This window comes from Fistularia commersonii, chromosome 5 (genome assembly GCF_037954325.1).
Source record: "Fistularia commersonii isolate RoL2024-O1a breed Wild chromosome 5, RoL_Fcom_v1.0, whole genome shotgun sequence".
NCBI lineage: Eukaryota > Metazoa > Chordata > Actinopteri > Syngnathiformes > Fistulariidae > Fistularia > Fistularia commersonii.
The window spans coordinates 13,004,181-13,024,252 of NC_141288.1; the positions used below are offsets into that span (position 1 = coordinate 13,004,181).

The 20,072-nt window shown below is 41.8% G+C and overlaps 1 protein-coding gene across 1 annotated transcript; it reads right to left on the bottom strand.

Moving 5' to 3' along the window:
• Positions 1 to 14,945: 14,945 nt before the first annotated feature.
• LOC147234114 (amphoterin-induced protein 2-like) lies at positions 14,946 to 19,712 on the bottom strand. Its single transcript, XM_086146145.1, has 2 exons — positions 19,435 to 19,712; positions 14,946 to 18,523 (listed from the first exon to the last, which is right to left on the bottom strand). Exon 2 carries the CDS (start codon positions 18,423 to 18,425, stop codon positions 16,899 to 16,901), a length of 1,527 nt encoding a protein of 508 aa, XP_086002271.1. The 5' UTR covers positions 18,426 to 18,523; positions 19,435 to 19,712; the 3' UTR covers positions 14,946 to 16,898.
• Positions 19,713 to 20,072: the final 360 nt, after the last annotated feature.

Sequence of the window (20,072 nt, forward strand, 5' to 3'; positions counted from 1 at the left end):
CACACACCAAATCCTGTTTTCTGCCTATGTAGCAGGGTGCCAGTATTAGCATAAGGTCGCTGTGACTACTGTCAACAGAGGAGAGGGTGTTAATGGGTCCTGTTGTGATTTTCGTGCCAAAACACCAGCAGAAAATTCTGGGATTTGTAACATTAGCAATACATGCACTGTAGACTATACTGGCGGGCCAGTTCTAATAGTTATTTGGTATGGCTTTGCGTGCCAAATATAATTACAGTGCGGGCCAAATTTGGCCCGCGGGCCAGAGTTTGACACCTACGATTTAGAGACATACTGTACAACCACTGATTCCCTCATTCACACATCTGGGTCTCCATTGAACCTACTGCATGTTTTGAAACATGGGAAGAATGCAGAGAATCTGGAGGAAACCCACACAGACACAGGAAAGAATATGCAAACTCCACATGGAAGGGCCCCAGGGATGTGAAGCCTAAACCACTGGTCCACTTTGCTTGGTGGTCGCTAAACACTGCACAACATTTTGAATTTTAGAAGCTTAGAAAGACTGCAGCTCTTTGCGCTCTTGCACCCTTGTATGGATAACCACCCTCCTCCCCCCAGCCCAATCAAGGTCAAGGCTTCTGGCTGCATTGCTCAATGTTTTAGATATCAAGTACTGCTTACAAGAAACCTGCCAGATTGTTTGCACACTGATATTAGACAACGAGGCTTCGATGTCATGTCCAGGATAATTCCTGCACATGCCAGGAAAATAAAAACAGCAAACAAGATCAACAATCAACACAAAACAAACCCTCCCTCTGTTTCTTGCTTGCAGTTGCCAGGGTTACACAGCTGACAAGTCCATCTCCTCTTCCTGCCTCCTGCGTTGTCATTCTTTATTCCTGTCAATGTGTCCATCACCCCTTATTGTTCTCCTGTTTCTTTTTATCCCTATCAGACTCTACTCACATAAAAAGATGACATTTATAATACAGTTCTCACTTTGTGTAGTATATTGTTCAAATACTTAATGGGGAATTTTCTTTCTTTTTTTCTGCAATGACAACAGCCACTACGTTTGTGTTCTCTATGGGTTTTATTATAATGAGTGACAATGTGAGAATGATTTGATTTGCGCAACATAAGGGCGCAAAAGAAAATATTTACTGGCATTGGAGCTCCTCAGGCTTCGTTGACTGAGGGCTCTGTTTCAACAATGTCATAGCAAACAATGTGTTTCTGCTCTTTTGTAATGACAAGGCAGGAGGTTTGCTCCTTCAGCCTCTTATTTTGAACACAACAAACACAGAACAATGGCTGAAGCCCAATGAACCTACCTCACTTCCAAATAAAATGACTTATGCAAGATTTGACAACATGGTTAAAACACAGCAAAGCCATAACTGAATGGCATCACTTAAAATCCCTCTTTAAAACAGTGCAGTGGTCCATATCCCCATGTCCCACATTTAAATATCTATCCTCTATCATATCCCAGAGGACGACTCCAGCACGCCACAATATGAACATTTTACTCATGCTGACCCACTAACCTAATTATTGTAAGTGAAACTCCAAGACAATATATGAAAACTGTTCTTGAGCTCTAGAAGATGCATTACCTGGTGATGGTACCTTTTTTCTGTTAATGCTCTGAGATAGGTAATGTTTTTATAACAGTAAAAATAACAAAAATTCATTTTATTGTAATAGGATATTTTATTCTATTTCCTGGCAGATGTCTCACTCCAATGTGTGAGATTAGAAAAGAACAACAGATAATAATGAATTAAGAATTAATAATGAATGATTTTCATTCACTTCAGCACTTACTCATACATACATAAAGTTAATCCAGAAAAAAATCATTGAATACCATTTGCATACATTTGAATCAATACAGAAGGTGGCCTTGCATACACCCTGCTGTTTGATATTTGATATAATTTTTCATCACTGTAAATATGTAACTTGCGCACACACACACACACACACACACACACACACACACACACACACACACACACACACACACACACACACGCACACACAAGCACATGTACACACACATCCACATAAACACACACGCACTCACACACACACAAACACACACAAACGCGCGCGCACACACACACACATACATCCACAGTTTGGTGTTAGAATAAGTCTAACTGAAGAGATGGCTAACAGCACACACTCCTCATTCCCGGTGAAATGTTTGATCAGACAATTTTAAGGACAAAGCCTGCTTCAGAGCAAAAGTAAATTACTCATCAGAAAAGATGCTCCTGCATGTGAGTCAGTCTCATCTGCTGCTCCAAATCATCTGTCTTTCTTTGGTCCCCTCAGTATCAAGACTGAATAGCTATTTACAGCGTTAATTTCCTTCATGTGAATTGCATTAATACATTATCTTTTGTAGTGAGTGAAAACATAAAAGATGAAATGTATCAGGAATTACCATTGCTCACAATGAAGTCCAACATTAATGTACAATCCTTCTCAGTCATACATGTGCATCTTTTGACTATTTTGCTCAGTGTTGAGTGTAGCAGATGTGACTTTCTTAAGCACTGTAAGTTGTGCAGTACAGGAAAGGAAATAGTATTAAATCAAGGTGATAATATGCAGGGCCCCAGTGGTTAACAGTCAGTGTAAGACTATGGTGATTGTATATGGTGTAAACACTGTATAAACCCGAGAGATGAAGATGTTGAGGTTCTCTTTGGGAATGACAAGTATGGATAGGATCAGGAATGAGTCCATCTGAGGGACGGCACATGTTAGACGTTTTGGTAAGAAAGTCAGAGAAGCCAGACTGAGATGGTTCGTGCACGTACAGAGGAGGGATAGTGAATATATTGGTAGACAGATGCTGGATTCGGAGCTGCCAGACAGGAGGTATAGAGGACGACCAAAGAGGAGATTTATGGATATGAAGTTAGTTGGTGTGAGAGAGGAGGATACAGAGAATAGGGTTAGATGGAGAAGGTTGAAATCGAAGTGAAAAGCCAAAAGAAAAAGAAGAAGACTGTACAAATCCAAGAACTCAATCCGGAGGCAATCTGAATTTCCCTATTTGAACTTGTGCACCTCAGACACTTAAGTTGTATCACAGATGTAGCATTCTCTTCTGATGCTATAGCCCAAAACTGTACTTTTTTTGACATATCACACTGCGAAGATTGTCATAAGTGAGATCACTGCCTGACATTTTATCAGATAATGCCAGAGGTACTCTCCAAGTCAACTGCAACACACACATCTTTTTCTTCAAACATTCATTTCAGTTCATTGTCAAGAAGATCCAAAACTTCAGAAGCATCAAATACAAACCTGCTTACATGCACTGTAGATATAAGCTGCTGCTCTTTAAGATTTCTCTTAGCTGTCTCTGTATAAAACCATGCAACCCTTCCTTTTAAAGTGTATGTGCATGTGCACACAAGCATGTGTGTGTGATGCATGTGCAAATAAAGTGATAGAGGATCCAAATGCAGGACGTATATGTATATACATTGTGTATTAATAGCTCCAGTGGTCGTGGGGTCAATACTAATGTGGACTAAGTGTATTTGCCCTACAACTAGAGCCACCCATAGGTTTTGCAAAAGGGGGTGCCTCCCTCTAAATCTTTACCTTCACAATATTAATACTGTGAGAAGCCTATTTCAAGGTTAGAGAATAGCCAGGTAATAAATCTTTCCCCCATTTCCCCTGTAAATACAGGGTCACATGAGAATTACCAGATCAGGTGAAACTTAGTGGGGAATAATATCAGATGTGGAGCAGGACCACTAAGCACAATGATAAAGCAGCGGTCTTTATATTCCCCAGAGGTCCTAAATGGTAAAACAATTACCTTCAACTCTGTTTATGACAGAAAGTGAGTCCCTTTCAAGGCTGAACAGAAATTAATTGAACATTACCTTGAAGGCCTGTATGTGTGAAAGTAAAAGTTTTTTGGACATCAAAATGGCTTGAACTAACCAATATCAAAGTGGGTAATATTGTCGGTATCCGAGGATTTGTGGCATTTGTTATGGGGCTGAAGCAAAAGCATCACTGTAAATGAGACTATACAGAGACCAAAATAACGAAGTGATGACACAATTTGGGAATTTCTACTGGTGAGGTCCAAGGCAATAAGATTTTCTGGGGTTTATGTGTGAAATGAGGGGTGAATACTTAAGAAGGCAATCTGAAAATTCCATGTATGATGCATGAGCTCAATTCTGCTATGATATTGACATGATGGATTCTCTAAGTGCCTCTGTATGAAATTACCAAGTCAGGAGCCTCTGATGCATATATGGTACATCTTCTCACCAACCTTTGCACAAGGAAAATCCTGATTTGATCAATTTTACCACTAAACCAAAGCTATTTCATTTCAAGGTCTGTTCAAGAATTAGGAAAGCAGCTTATAAAAACTCACCTGGATTGTCTGATGGAGTCTTGTTCGGCATCAGCAGGCAGGATTTTCAGCTGACATATTTAACAGGTTTAAAACCAGGTTTGAAAATCACATGAGTTAAGCAAAGGAGCTGAAGGAGTCTGTAACTGTGCGAACAGACTGAGCAGATCTGAAAGCTGACCATAAAAGGAGGGGGATGTCACAAAGCAAGACAACAGGTGATCTGACAGCACCATCACTGAGACAAAAACTTAAATGCAAACTTAAATCAACTAATCCATTAAAGATCTAAATGGTAAGACACACATGCAAGAGCAAGGATTTCTAATAAGACATACAATACATTGACTGAGAAGTCAGAACAACCCCTCAAGTCCGTCCAAATAGTGGTAGTGAAGTGTCAAATACTTGCTACTTGCGACGTCAAAAAGGTGTGGATATCTGGAACCCAGGTGTTGAAATTATTCCATTTGCATTGAAAGACAAGATGATCAGTTGTTTACTGAACTTCTGACCACATACAAAAAAAAAACTTGATATGCCTTGCCAATAATATCTATCTTTCATAATTATTTTTAAGGAAAATGTTTTGTGAAAATTCATTAAATCTAACAGGAGCCGTTCCTATTAATTCTGTTAGTCTATTTATTGAAAAAGGAAAAGACCTGTATCCTTTCCTTCTAACTGACTTACCATATTTTTGTAGTGCCCTCAGGCGTAGGTGGTCTTTGCTGGAAATGTCAACAAATTAGGTCATAACCATCCCATTTGTTTGTATAAATGTGTATGTGGCTAGTATTGGGATAGGCAACGGACAGGAAGAAAAGTTAAACAAAGACAAAAAAGTATCAACTGACAACAGGTCCTGCTGCAAACCTGACTGGCAGTGTTTTCTTGTTTGACTGTCTTCATTCAAGTGTGTGAAGCCACTTTGCTCTGGCTTGTTTACATCTGAAGACATTATGAGACAGGATGTCTCTGAAGGCGACCAATCATAATAAAGATGGATTAAGTTGTGGAGTGCAATAAAGTAAGTGATGTAATTTGTATTTAAGAAAAAAAATAGTTGTTTTTTTCCCCCAAAATATTACTTGCAATATTACTATTCATGAATATGGAATTGAGAATATATGTCTTACTATTATTGAGATAATGAAGGAGAAAAAAAGAGAAGTTCTCCTTGTGACTACGATTTATATCCAGGATCTCTGCTTTCCTCCCACAGTCCAAAATTGGTAAACAGTTCATATGAGGACTCTCGATTATCCATATGTTAGTGAATCTCTATGATGTATCCGGGCCCAGTAGTCCAATGTCAGCTAGGATTGGCTAGAGCCCCACCTTTTTGGCAGGCAAAGTGTTACAGACAACAAAACAACTAATGATCCTTGATCATCTTAGAGCTTTTTGTCTACAAATTTTTATGTTATGTCACACCTGCATGTCCCTGCTTCCCTAAAGGCCACAATATTGGGAGTTTTTTCCATCCAACATTCATCCTTGATTAAACAGCTCCAATTGCTCTCTTTTACTGTTGAATCAGCCCCCGCTCCATTAGCCAGATGTGCTCCATAGGCTAAATTAAATTAGAAAAACATCTTTTCAACACATCACTTTTCTGATCTTGATATATTGTGTTGGAGGGTTTTGTCCTCATCAGGTGGAGTAGTTTTGTTGAATCTGTACATCACTGTGGTCATACTGTACACTCATGTTTAAACTGCCCTACTTGGAAATCTTGGAGCACATAAAATGCTCAAGATTTTAATAATATGAATCCCTTAAATGGTTGGATTTCAGGGCATTGTATGTTTTATCGTTTCTATTTTTTAATTGTATAGCGGCTATACAGTTAAAAATAAAATTGATTTGCTCAAAGAGAAAGTCAGACATTTCTTCCTGTTACTGATTCCCATTAAAAGTGTACATCTGGGGTTTTTTTAACGTGCAGTTCAAAAGACTTTGTGCTGACTACAAGCATTCATTGAGAGTGTGTTCACAAAATGACATTTTCCTGTTTGCATCAGCACTTTAAAAGAAGCAGTGGAGGAGGAAGGAGCAGCCACAGGGGACATGTAAGACTTTGCGTCTGCCGGTGACAAGCTGCAGCTCAGCAGCTCACCTGACTTTAATTTGCTCTGCTGCTGTTTGGAAATTGGTCAGCACAACATGAGGTATGGTTTTGGCAATCATTATTGAGTGAAGTTTGCATGGTGAATAAAGCAGCTGTTGATTTATTGGAAAAAAAAAAGTCGCCTATGGTGTTAGAAAACACTTTCTATTACTGATACAACCAACGGGACTACCGAATAAAATCACTGAAGGATATTCTGAAAACGATGTTGGTCCTAAAGTTTTCAAGCATGTTGAAAAGAGTTGATTTAAAACAGGGGTGTCAAACTTGTGCCCCGCGGGCCAATTGCGACCCACGGGATGATAGTTTGTTGCCCCTGCCATTATGGCACTTTAAATAGCAAAGTGCCATACATATCAAACTTACGAACCCTACTAACATTAAACTTTTCATATTAAGGCGGGGGCAATAAACTATCATCCCGTGGGTCGCAATTGGCCCGCGGTCTGCGAGTTTGAGACCCCTGATTTTAAATATAGCCATCCTTTGTGTGTAATCCCTGTATTCCCTCTAGTAAAAAGGTCCAAAGCTCTACATAACTTAAACCCAATGAAAAACTGATGTGTCTGACCAGTTTTCTTCCTCTCAAACATGGATTTTTCAATTAATCTGTTACATTTTTTTAGTTTATCCAAATGGTTGCGCTCATTGGAGATTGAAAAAAAATAATGCACATTGCTCTAATGCTCACCACATCAATAGAAGCATTGGACTTAAGTCTTAGAACTTAAGTGTGATATCTGGAAATGTATCTGGAAATGTCCCCTCCATGAGCAGCCACCTTACTTTGATGGAGGGGTTTGCTTGTCCCAGTGATCCTGGGAGCTATATGTTGCGGGCTTTATGCCCCTGTAAGGGCAAATAGATCCCAGGGGACGAACCAGACAAAGCGCAGCTCAGAAGACCCCCATGATGAAGAAGAACATTGGATCAAGTCTTCCGTTGCCTGGACACGGGTCACCGGGGCCTTGACTTGGAGCCAGGACCGGGGATGGGGCTCGATGGCGAGCGCCTGGTGGCTAGCACTTCACCCATGGGATCAGCCGAGCACAGCCCAAAGGGACGACGTGTCCAGCGGCACTGTCCCCGACATCCACGCAACACGGCACAGGCATGTCAGCCAGGACAGTCTTACAGCATCCAGAGATGTGAGGAACCCAGGGCAGACCTCATCCGCCCCTGGAGCCCTGCTACTGAAGAGCTTTTTGACTGCTTCAGCAACTTCAGCCCCGGAAATAGGTGTGTCCATTCCAGATTCCCCCGGTTCTGCTTCCTCATTGGAAGGCATTTCACCAGGCTTGAGGAGGTCTCAGAAGTACTCCTGCCACCGATAAACAACGTTTCGAGTTGAGGTCAGCAGCGCCCCGCTCCCACTGTACACAGAGTTGATGGTGCTTCCCCTTCCAGAGCCACCGGATGGTGGACCACAATCTCCTTGATGCCCACTGGAAGTCGTTCTCCACAGTCTCCACGAAATCCGTCCACGCCAAAGTATTTGTCTTGGCAACCACCAAAGCAGCATGCCGCTCGGCCTGCCGGTACCTGTCAGCTGCCTCCGGAGCCCCACATGCCCGAAAGGCCCTATAGGACTCCTACTTCAGTTTGAAGCCATTCCTCTATGCCGGAGTCTAGCGGCGGGTCAAGGGTTGCCACCCCGACAGGCGTCGACCATCTTACAACAGCAGCCCTGGTCTGCCACCTCGACAATGGAAGCACGAAACAAGGCCAATTTGGACTCAATGTCTCCCGCCTCCCTCAGGACGTGGTTGTAGTTCTCCTGGAGGTTGGAGGAGATACTCCTTCAGACAGGGGATTCTGCTAGATGTTCCCTGCAGACCCTTCCATTATGTTTGGGTCTACCAGGTCTGACCGGCATCCTCTCCCACCATTGGAGTCAGCTCACCACCATGTGGTGATCAGTTGATAACTCTGCCCTTCTCTTCACCCAAGTGTCCAGGACATGCGGCTGCAAATCCGACGATACAACCACAAGGTCTATCAAAGAACTGTGGCCTAAGGTGTGTTGGTGCCAAGTGCACATATGGACATCTTTATGCCTGAAGATGGTATTCGTTATGCACAATCCGTGACGCGCATAGAGGTCCAATAACAAAACACTGCTCTGGTTCAGATCAGGGGGGCCATTCCTCCCAATCACGCCCTTCCAAGTCGCACTGCCATTGCCCACGTGAGCATTGAAGTCTCCCAGCATAATGAACGAGTCCCCGGTAGGTGCGCTCTCTAGCAGCCCCTCTAGGGACCCCAAGAAGGGTGGGTAAACTGAACTGTTGTTGTCAGAGCCCATCACCCACCTGAAGACGGAGGGAGGCTAACCTCTCGTCCACCGGATTGAACCCCAACGTGCAGGTGCAATTAATATGCGCACACCTGCCTAGCACCTCTCACTGTGGGCAACTTCAGAATGAAAACAAAAAAAGGGTCCAGCCCCTCTTGACGGGTCTGGTTCCAGACCTCACTCTGTGTGTCGAGATGAGCACCATGGTTATTTATCAATACTATAACTATTACGCTGCTGTGACAAAAGAATGTCCCCTGTGGAGATCAATAAAGTTTCCTATCTTATTATTTATGCATGCTGTTAAGAGCGTTTAAAAAGATTTAGCCTTGTGTTTTTGTGCTGTGTTAAATTTTAGTTCCAAATGAAATCTGAGTGAAAAATATATATACAGCCACTTTTATGGAATTATCGAAGAGTGAAATTGTTGATGAATGATTCACAGAATTGGTTTTCCGGAGAAGCAGCACAGTGGGCCCACAGGAGACATGTTTGCCAGTAGTGTGGTGGGATTACAGTGACTGCTCAGGTTTAACATTAGATCAGTCTAGACTGAACGTTAAGAACATTCTGTCGGAACCAAATGGCCAAAAATCAAATATTAATACAACCTTGTTGATTGGACAGTAGCGACCATTTGCTAAATGGTGTTAATCTTGTTGTTTTTGCTCTTTTGTCTGTAGGCCACACTTCTTTTAAACTCCCCCAGTGTTAGAATACTGAGACTTGGGAAATAATTTATGGAAATAATAAGTTTAAACGTCTTCTCCATTCTGTCTTGGGGGTGTCCAGTTCATGTCATGTGAATGAAATCAGAAATATGAAAATATATTGTTTGATGACTCAGAATTGAAAGCTTCTTTGTCAATTTCTGATTAAACTTGAATGCACACACTGGCTTGTGGAAAACTGTCATCTCACACCTGTTCACATCTAAAGACAAGTTTTAAGTTGCAGCTTAGTCTCAGACTGAGAATTAACAAAAACTGTGGATCATACAGGGTCACTATTTACGAGACTACAAATAGATTCTTTTAGCAATTTTTCCCCATCATGTAATGTCCTGGTGATTGCTTGTCTACTAGGTTTCCTCTTTCTGGTTTTACAGAGTTCCTCTATTGGTTGTTGATTGTGTTACATTACCATGAAGGCTGAAAGATTTGTGATAATGTCATTATACGTTTGATCTTGTCGTAAGCCTAAGACTAGAAAAAGATCGATCTAAAAACAGCTGAGATTAAACACCTTATCCATAACAATTGAGATGACAGGAGCACGCCATGACTCCAATAAAACTCGTAAAATTTCCTTACAACTTTGAGGTTTCATTCTGTAAATGTGAAAAGCTTTTGTTGAAAGCCCAGCATAATCCATAAACTTGAGACTCCTCTTTGGTTGTGACTTGTGATTCAACTCAAGCCTAGTCCAGACCTGAAACTCACCAACAGGGAGATTCATTTCCATCCTGAATCAGGCTCTGATAACGATAATAGAGGTTGTTGGCTGTGTCTGTTATTCATTCACCAAAAACATACATAAAAACATGAAAGAAAATTCAAGAACCTTTTACATGTGCAAAAAGGGGAAAAACAGAAAATTTGATTAAAGGAAACCCCTCTTAAAAAAAAAACTGACAATTCAAAAATAGATAAATACAGAAAGGCTGTATAAAGTACACTTTTATACTACATCTGCAAAAACAGAAATAGTAAGAGCTTACTTTAAAACTTACGATTGCAATTTTCAAAACTACGCTGAATGCAGAGTCAAACCTCTTTGCTTCCCTAGAGGGATTTCCAGCAGGACACACCGTATTTGGATAATGTTTTTTTTTTTGTAAGATTTATCTGCTCACAGGGGAAAGGGATTTGTACCTGGGTGTAAAGGGTAAACCATGCAATAGAATCCATTGGAATCGCACGCTTCAAAAGCCTACGGTATAAGCCCCCGTCAGGGCCAGTTGTGCATTGCGAAATAATGAGATAAGGTCTTGTCTGCGCTACTGGCATCAGGATGGAGTCACAGTGGAAAGTAAGAACAGTTCCAAAGCGTGACTTCATGTCACAAAGATAACTGGGGCTTGTTACGTTTCTGATATTGTCCTTTCAAGGATGGAAATATCAGCAATATTTTTTGACATTTTCATCCCATCAGCCGTCTGCTCAATATAAAGTTTTATATTGTGTGCTGGAAAAGAGACATGGCATTTGTAACACTATGGTTGAAGTTTTCCAAGGTAGGTATTCAAAACCTGATACCATCTTTTCTTCACACAACCAGGATTCAAAAAGTGTCTGCTACGAGACAGTTGTCTTGCATTATTATTTGCATTATGTTGAACGCAAATGGACATACTCCTTTTACCCTGTCCAGCTTGGAATCCTCCAACCAAATTGTTCTTAGCGCTTTTCATATTTTAGCTGCCAATTAATACATTAATTTAATTAAGAAATCAGTTCGTCTTCTTCTGTCATGTTTAAGGAGGCTGTGCCCGACCGAAACATATTCAGGAGGTTAGGTGCTTTGAGTTTTACTTACAAGGGGATGAATTGAGGGCTGTGAACGGTCCGGGTGATTTCTGGGGAGGGGATGAGGGAAGGAGCCCGGTCAACTGGCCTGGCATACACCGAAAATTGGAAGGAGCTCGGTCATGGACGGGCAGCTAGCGTACACAGACGAGGGAAGGAGCCCTGTCAGGGACGGGCGGCAAATTCAGGACTCCGGAATGAAAATGGATCTTATTTTGGGGGAAGAATTGCATGGTGAGGGGAGGCTGGCCCACCAGGAGGGGCTCAAGGGACTTCAAGACAGGGGTCCGCATGGCAGAACCCACTCAAGACAACCATCTGGCCCCAAAGGGTCCTCTTGAGCTCTCCCTGATGAGGCCTAATGATCCGCAGGTGCTCATTACACCCCAGCCGAACTCATTCTCCTGCTCAATCAGGCTCACTGGTGAAAGACTAGGGTGAAAGGAGCTTCACACAGACACACAACCCTGGATCCCGACATTACAGATAAAACTGCCTGGTGAGTGATGGGTATTACTTCACACCTAACAGCGAAACAATGAAGGCGGTGTCTAGTTGAATCTAACAGAATCTAAATGACGAACAAACAAATGGAAAATGGAGGAAGGGATGCTGCTATGTAGTCAGTAATAGACATCACATGATGAACCTCCGGTTTTACTATAAAAAAGAGCACTCTTACCCTTGCCATTTATATCTGACCCATCTGTCTCTTTTTCCTGGCGCCAGGTCTGCTTAGATACCAGGAATGCTGTGTATCTGATACTTGATGCACAGTGCTGTTGTTTCCCAACACGGAAGCACTTCTCTTACTGAGGATGACGATCATAATCACATTTATACAACTTAGCCAGGCTTAAAATATCTTTACTTTGATAAAGAACACCTACATGAAAGCCTTTTATGCACATGAATTTGATCAGGAATCAGTTTGAGATTCATTTGAGTACTGAATCAATAGCTATAATCAGGAAAGGGAATGGCATCAGTTTGATTTCCTGGACTACAAGCTCTGAATAACCAGCAGTACAGAATGCTTGTCACACTAGCGCTGTGCTGCTTACACACAGTCATACAGGGAATGGACTGTACTGTGCAACAGGGGACATCCTGCATCCAGCAGGTAAATGTCACCATGTTAACCCATGAAAAGCACCTCGCTGGTGACGGAGGATTAAATTAGTCCCTATGGGATCCATTACGACCCGAGCCTGGGTTCAAAACTCCATAACTCCTTCGAACATGATGCTGTTGTTAAAGCCACTATCTTTGTTCACTTACTGGAGGAAGCATAGAAACAGCAGTGTTTTCCATGATGTTTTTCCACTTTTCAAAGTACTGACCAAGTTGTAGTGTTTTTTTTTTTTTTTTTTGGAAAAGCAGCAGAAAAGGCTTGTAAGAGGATTTTTGAAAATGTGATTTGCTGACTCGCTAAGAGGTTATTTGCTATCTTTAATCCTTTTGATGGAACACTACTTTTCATCTTTCACCCAAAACGACTGCATTCATTTGAGGTCAGCATAGCAGCGGGAAAGATCCCAAACATGATGAGCGATGACATTAAACACGTCGAGCATAGGTATCATATCAAAGAACATGCTTATGACAAAATCAAACATTAACATTTATGTTGTTACAGTTACAGCCAAATTGTCACCTCCACGGGTCAGGAGCATATTTCTATATCAGCACAGGTCTGCTTGCGCAAGCCTGAACAGCACTCTTGGTGCCTTGGATATGACACCAAATATCTATAAAAATCTGACAAAGGAAGGCTGAGGTGACAAAGTAGATTGAGGACAAGCAGCCAAATCTCCTTTTCAGTCTTGTGACACTGATGCAGGTTGACTGCAGTTTAATACCAGAGCTCATTGGCCTAAAGTAGACATATTATGTCCTTTATCATTTTCAAAAATGCATGTTTGTGGTCTACTTGAATATTTTAATGTTTTAATGTTAAAAAAGTTTGTAGTTATCACAGAATAATGTGTGCATTCAGCTTCTTTCTAAAATCTGAGCAAGCCATCTTGATTCCACCTCCCTATTATGATGAACAACTTTTTCATTGTGGACATACTGATTCAGGCATTTGGAAGTGTGCTGCCCCTCAACAAGAACAGCAAGTGCCTGGATATGACATCACACAGGCTCTAAAACCTCAAATACTCATAAAATATCTATCTCTATCTTAGTGTTGACAAAACTGACCAGGTTTTCTTACTTCACTTCTTGGCCACTGGTGGGAAAACCGGAGAACCTAATACTCAGAGGCACTGGCCGAAGCAAGATTTTCATAAAAGGGTCCCTTTTTTAAAGGTGTGTTGTATAATTATGTGCTTTAATTACGACTGGTTTGTTTCTATCTTCCTCCGATGTTTTCTCATCAGGTAAAAAACCTATTGAATTGACATCTTACATCAAACTAGTTTTTAGCAAACTACAGTCCATTGAATGGTGGCATTGCTTCTTTGAAATTCTTTTGCCTAAAAATTGTGACTTTTTTTCCTGACTAGTAATTGGTTGTTTAAACCTGTGTGAAATCCCATGTACTTATCAAAACACTACTTCCAGGAATTTGTTCGTAAAACATAAGGATAAAGGCTGTATTTTCTCTTCCATAGATGGATGTATGAACGACGATGATGGTACAGAGGTCTGAATGCGAGTTTTGTTTGAGTACAGCAACCAGAACCACCTTCAAATCAACATCACCAAAACCAAGGAGGTGGTGCTGGACTTCAGGAACAGGAGGAGGAGGAGACCTATACCAATCACCATCCGGGGTGAGAAGGATGGAGATTGTAAGGGTGAAGAGGTGGAGATGGCGCACTGATAAAAGTACCTTGGGTCCACATCAACAATAAAGTGGACTGTACAAATAACATAGAAGCCCTCCACAGGAAAGGTCAGAGCAAGATGTTTTTCCTGAGGTAATTCGGTGTCTGACGCAGCCTCCTCAAGACCTCCTACTAGTTTATGATAAGAAAAGCCGGCTTGGTGGTAGGGAGGGTGAAGGACAAACTTGGAGCAATCCTGGACAATCCTTCTCGCGCCCTGCGTGACGAGCAGTGGCTGATGCGCAGCTCATTCAATTAATGGATCATTCAATACCAAATACTTCAGACTATCCTTTGCCCACGGCAATCAGACTGTACAACAGCAGACCTGACAGCACACAACTCTGACTGGTTAGAGTTGCACCTGTACACTGACCCCTATCTGCAACTGCCACTCACTCACATCACTTTAATGCTGTCCTCACATAGCAGTTTTTCATCCTTCTACTGTTGTTATCTCTGTTCTTTTCAATGTCTCTATTTATATTTATTGTTACTGTTATTGTTTGTTTTCTGTTACCTGCCCCCTGCCTTGTGCTGCTGCAACACCCAAATTTTCCCTGCGGGAATCAATTTCTTATCTTATTTCTTATGAGCTCCACGTGCCCCTTTTGAAGAGACCCATGCAGCTGGAGCATAACCTGTCTTCCTGTATTTATGCATGTGGAACAACTCAACGCAATCATCAGGCAATGATTTTTATTCATGATGATATTCCATACCTAATATGATTTTGGTAAAATAATAAAATGTTTTAGCCATGAAACCTTACTGTCAAATTCCATTACAAAACAAATAGCATGCATTTTGAATGATTTTTGGTCAGGAAAGAGAGCTGAACATCAGAGGTCAACAGTGTGTTGAGACAGAAAGTGACCTGAAGTCACAAGTAGAAATATTTCATTTTTCAAGATCACAAATTTTAATTTACATTATCTAACATGCACATACTTTGTGTCTTGATCACTTGCTATTTGATGTAAAACATGATATTTGACTGCCTGAGTAAGATTCCTTCATCAGAAACATCTGTAAATACCAGTTCTGTTCAATGGCCATGGTTTGGGTCTGTTTAAGGATAGCTTCATTCACTGTTGTGTGTTTCTGAAGCAGAGCAGTTTGTCTGCCTCAATTTGATCACTTTCCATTACATTCTTGATATTCTTACCTTCACTTTGTTCTTATGTGTCTACCAAAGATAAATAGCCATATGTATTAAAACGATTTTTCTACTACATATCTCTTTCATTCTATTTCCTGTTATGTTGTTCTTCTGTGATCTGCCAGTCAATAGTTATCAAGAGTTCAGCCATAAGATAAACATTTTACTCTTCCACTGACCTTCTCCTCTGACTGGCAAATTTCTGGCCATATAGCAAACACAATGTTACCGAAGTGATGTGATGTACGATCAAGTGTCAAACTGCGGTAGCATCACAGTGGGATCCTGCAGGCGATGCTAAGAGAAGTCACATCTGCTGTTAATGACATCATTATTGCATATCTGCTTGCTGATGGTCTTGTTTGTCTTCGTGGATAATGCAGAGGCAACAATGTTAAACATGCTACATAATCAGTTAAAAGTCCTAATGATTAATATCTGTTAAAACAGAGATAACAGAGCAGCCATGTATATTCCCAATATATGACCTCTACATCAAATTTATGCTTGGACAAAGATAACAATAGTATACTGATCATTTGGCCTACGCTAAGTCATGAACAAAGTTTGTTGTTTTTTTAAGTACTGCCCCTTAATATAATATATTTTGTTACATACACGCACACACTCAGTTGCTAGCCTTCCCATTGAAAATATCTGAATGCTACAAACATGGTTAATGTGATAGGGGACCAAAACCCATAATAAAAACAGATGATTTTTCATGATAAATGATCTCCTCCATAAACAACAATATTACATGATAATACAAAAATGTAAAGTACTACAGGTTTAATTTTAATAATCAGGTCCGTAAACATCGCATGTAATCCTTGTGTGTTGTACACTGTAATGGTGAGGTCTTAGAAATTATGTAAATAACTGATCAGATCTGAATGACTACACACAACAACGGAGAAGAATCACTGTAATGTCCAAACTACTTAAACATTGAAAAGAAAATAGATCCAAATCCTAAACACTTTTTTTATTTTCACCTCACAACTAGATTGTGCTCGCTTTGAACTTTTATTTTGGGGGGGTTTGGAAGGAAATCTTTGGAGTGTGTGCAAAAGGGAAATGGATTTGCCTTTAGACGACAGTGTAGGGGAAACATGGTCTGATAGGTTAAACAGCAACATACATAGGACATACTGGTGTATTCTGTGAAACTGATAAAATTAATAGACAGCTGTCAATGGTGTCCTTAATGTTAATTCTATATATAACAAGAAATATACATAACATCTATTGACTTGGGTGGGAATATACATTTCATCTAATTTAAAACACCACCTACATTTACATGTTGTTTGTGGCCAAAGTTTCCTGCAATGACAGGAAGATTTCAGCGTAAACTCTAAACAGAAACAACAGACAACACTGACAGTCAGGACATAAGTTTCACTTTTCATGTGAACTTGAGTCCAAAACTAAATAGATTATTACTTCTTCGGCAAGACTGTTCTTTCTTCTTAAAGAACAGTAAAAAAAACACACCAGACTGAAACTACAATGTCAGAGAACACTTTACAGAAGGGAAGGTAATTTTTCAATCTAGTCCATATCGGCGGTGTCTGTGAGGGTCTGACCCAATGTCCTGCTTCCATTCTTGAGAATCCCCTCAGTGGCAACATGACCTGAGTTCATCATTGGTAATTTTGCACCGCCAATAGCAGACTGCTCAGCTTGAGGGTCTAAAAAAGCCACCCTTTTTCCTTTTGTCCGCTGCTGCCCTGACTCTACCTCCCTGGGGTCAGAACAGAGGATGAATGCACGCCCGCCGCATCCCCTCGAAGCCCCACCTCTGCTATCTCTGCATCGACAGGGAGTGAGGTAGAGGTAGAGCAGCACCAGGATGATGCTGACCACACAGGAAGCCAAGGTGGTGAAAGCGGTGTTGAAATGTTCTGTGCCACTGCGATGTGCCAAGCCACCAGTGGAAGAGGCACTCGAATTTCCCACAACCACGCTGACCTCCAAAGATTTGCTGGGGTCATGATGGTACCCACGGGCAGCCACACAAAAATATGAACCTGAATCCTCCATCAGTGCTCCTCTTATCTCAAGGGTGCCATTGGGGAGGACCATTAGGCGGGCGTGCACATCGTCGGCAGATGAATTCAGCACAGTCCTCGGGGTGACCCAGTACACAGCCAACTCCTTCTTGCCAGGCACTGACGAAAAACCAGGACACGGCATCGAAACCCATTTACCTGGATCCGCTTTATAAGTTTGAGGTTCAAGAGGCATGTTTAACACTTCTACTCCCTCCTGGCTACAGTTTGGCTTTATGGTGGCGTCATCCCTACATGAGTACTGGTTTCTGAAGTCCACCAGGGGGCGATACTCTTTCCACATCCAGTACTCTAGCAGAGCCAGTAAAGCACAGTCACATAACAGTGGGTTTTCCTGCAAATAAATTCCACTTTGTCTGGTGAGGGACAGCAGGCTCTGAATGGGCACCTTAGAGATCCTGTTGGATGACAGATCAAGAAAGGTCAGATTACGGGGGCCAGCTGGATCCATGTAAAGTTCCGAGGGGAAGGCTTCCAGTCTGTTCCCAGAAAGGTAGAGTTTCACCAGGCTGTGAAGACCATTGAAGGCACCTGGACTGATATGGACAATCTGGTTGCCGAACAAAAGCAGCTCTCTCAGCTCGTTCAGTCCGGCAAATGTTGACAAGTGCAGTTCGGTCAGACGGTTTGACGACAGGTCGAGGTGGAGCAGTTGTGGTGTCACGACGAATGTGTTCATCGCGATTTGGCTGATGGAATTTCGGCTGAGAACCAGTGTAGTGAGCCGATCAAACGGCCGGGCTATCCAATCAGCAACCAACACGGTGAGAGCATTGTGGCTCAAATCCAAACTAGTGGCATAGTTCGGGAAATCGGAGGGCAACACGGACAGATTGCAGCCACTGCAGGAAATGATATCACTGGTACAAAGGCAAGAAGGTGGGCAAGTAGTCACAGAGGGAGGGAGGCCAAGACATAGGGAGAGCAGCAAGGCAGCAGCGGCAGACTTGCAACGGCTGCCTTGAAAATTCGTTTTGCCCATGAGCTGTGACGCAATGGGACACATCCTGGTTTTCCCTCAGGATGGGCTCCCTCAGGTTACTGTCTCACCGGAAATGCACATGTCAGGCTTACAAGCTTCTGATCGGGGACTGCTCTCATGAGCTGAAGGAGAAAAAACAAGGAGAGCATGGAAATGAATCACAAGATAAAATGATTTAAGGTGACACTCCTGCCTCCTGCGGAAAATGTAAATGCATCCCACATGTTGTATTTTCCATCAGTCCAGACATGAATAAATACCAGTACCAAATATCTATTTTCGATAAAAACACATTCTCAGTGGGTTCTATCTATCTATCTATCTATCTATCTATCTATCTATCTATCTATCTATCTATCTACCCTGTTTCAATGCATATATATATATATATATATATATGACACCCCACACACAAACATATATATGTGTGCCTGTGTGTGTATGCAAAGTCAGTCTTCAATCATGTCTTCAATTATATGATAATTTGTAATCTATTGAGACTATTGGTCCATAAAATGTCAGAAACTGGGGCAGGAATGTTGATCAGTATCCCCAAAGGCTTTGATGAGAGGAAAGATTCACAACCAAAATGCATTCAACTTACTGCCACAGAAATCCAGAGGGACCTGATCACTTTCCTTTATTACATCAGCGCACTGTATAAATGTTTGGCATTTCATTAATTGACAACTAAATGAATTATGAGTGGCAGTAATTCAATGCTAAATAATCCCAATTCAACTGTGAAAATATTAAGTACCATAGTAATAAAACAAATATTCAACATTCATTGTCTATATTTTATACAAACAATATAATTATACAAATTCAGAAAAATTGCTGCCCTTGTGTGATGTCTCTGTTAATGATCTAAAAAGTGCGCCGCATCAGTTTCATGTTCCACAACAAAATTTAAACAAAAGACGAGAAAGGGAAAACGGAATGGTGAAAAGTCTCCATTTCCAAATTAAAAGATGTTTGAAGACTTTTCTTGCAAAAGAAGAGGAAGACAGCACCAAGACGGGGAGCTCACCTTGACGCCTGTCCGAGCATCTTCATCCCGTCGGTCCGCCCTCGCAGCACCGGACCAGACGCGTCCCCTTCGCCGCCAAGCCTCTTTCACAACTCCTTTTCAAGGCGAAGCGCGTCGTTTTCCGCTCATGTTCTAGCGTGTGTGTGTGTGTGTGTGTGTGTGTGTGTGTGTGTGTGTGTGTGTGTGTGTGTGTGTGTGTGTGTGTGTGTGTCTGTGTGTGTACAGGAAACCGGGGGAAGCTGCGTCTGAACTGTTCACCTGCAGGTCGGGTTGCAGCGGTGGGGGTCAGGGGAGGAAGGGGAGGGCGGGTCGCGTCGCACCTAGGATACGGAAAGTAGGAGCCAATCAGATGACGGGATACTGCAATATGGATTCGGCGGGAGAGGAGAGGAGGAAGGTGGAGATGGGGGGGAGGGGGGGTCACAGTATTTATTGGCTCGTCACAATATTAACCATTCATTTTGCTTCTTATTTTCATTTGTTTTGAGTCACAAGATGTGAGTAAATGAAAAGTGACATCCTGTCTGAGGAAAATGTCCATGGGGCGGGTTGTTCAGTGAAGATAGTGGATGTAGAGGTGGGGAACAGCACATATTTCAGTCGTATATGAAATGTTGGCACATGATAATGAAAATGTT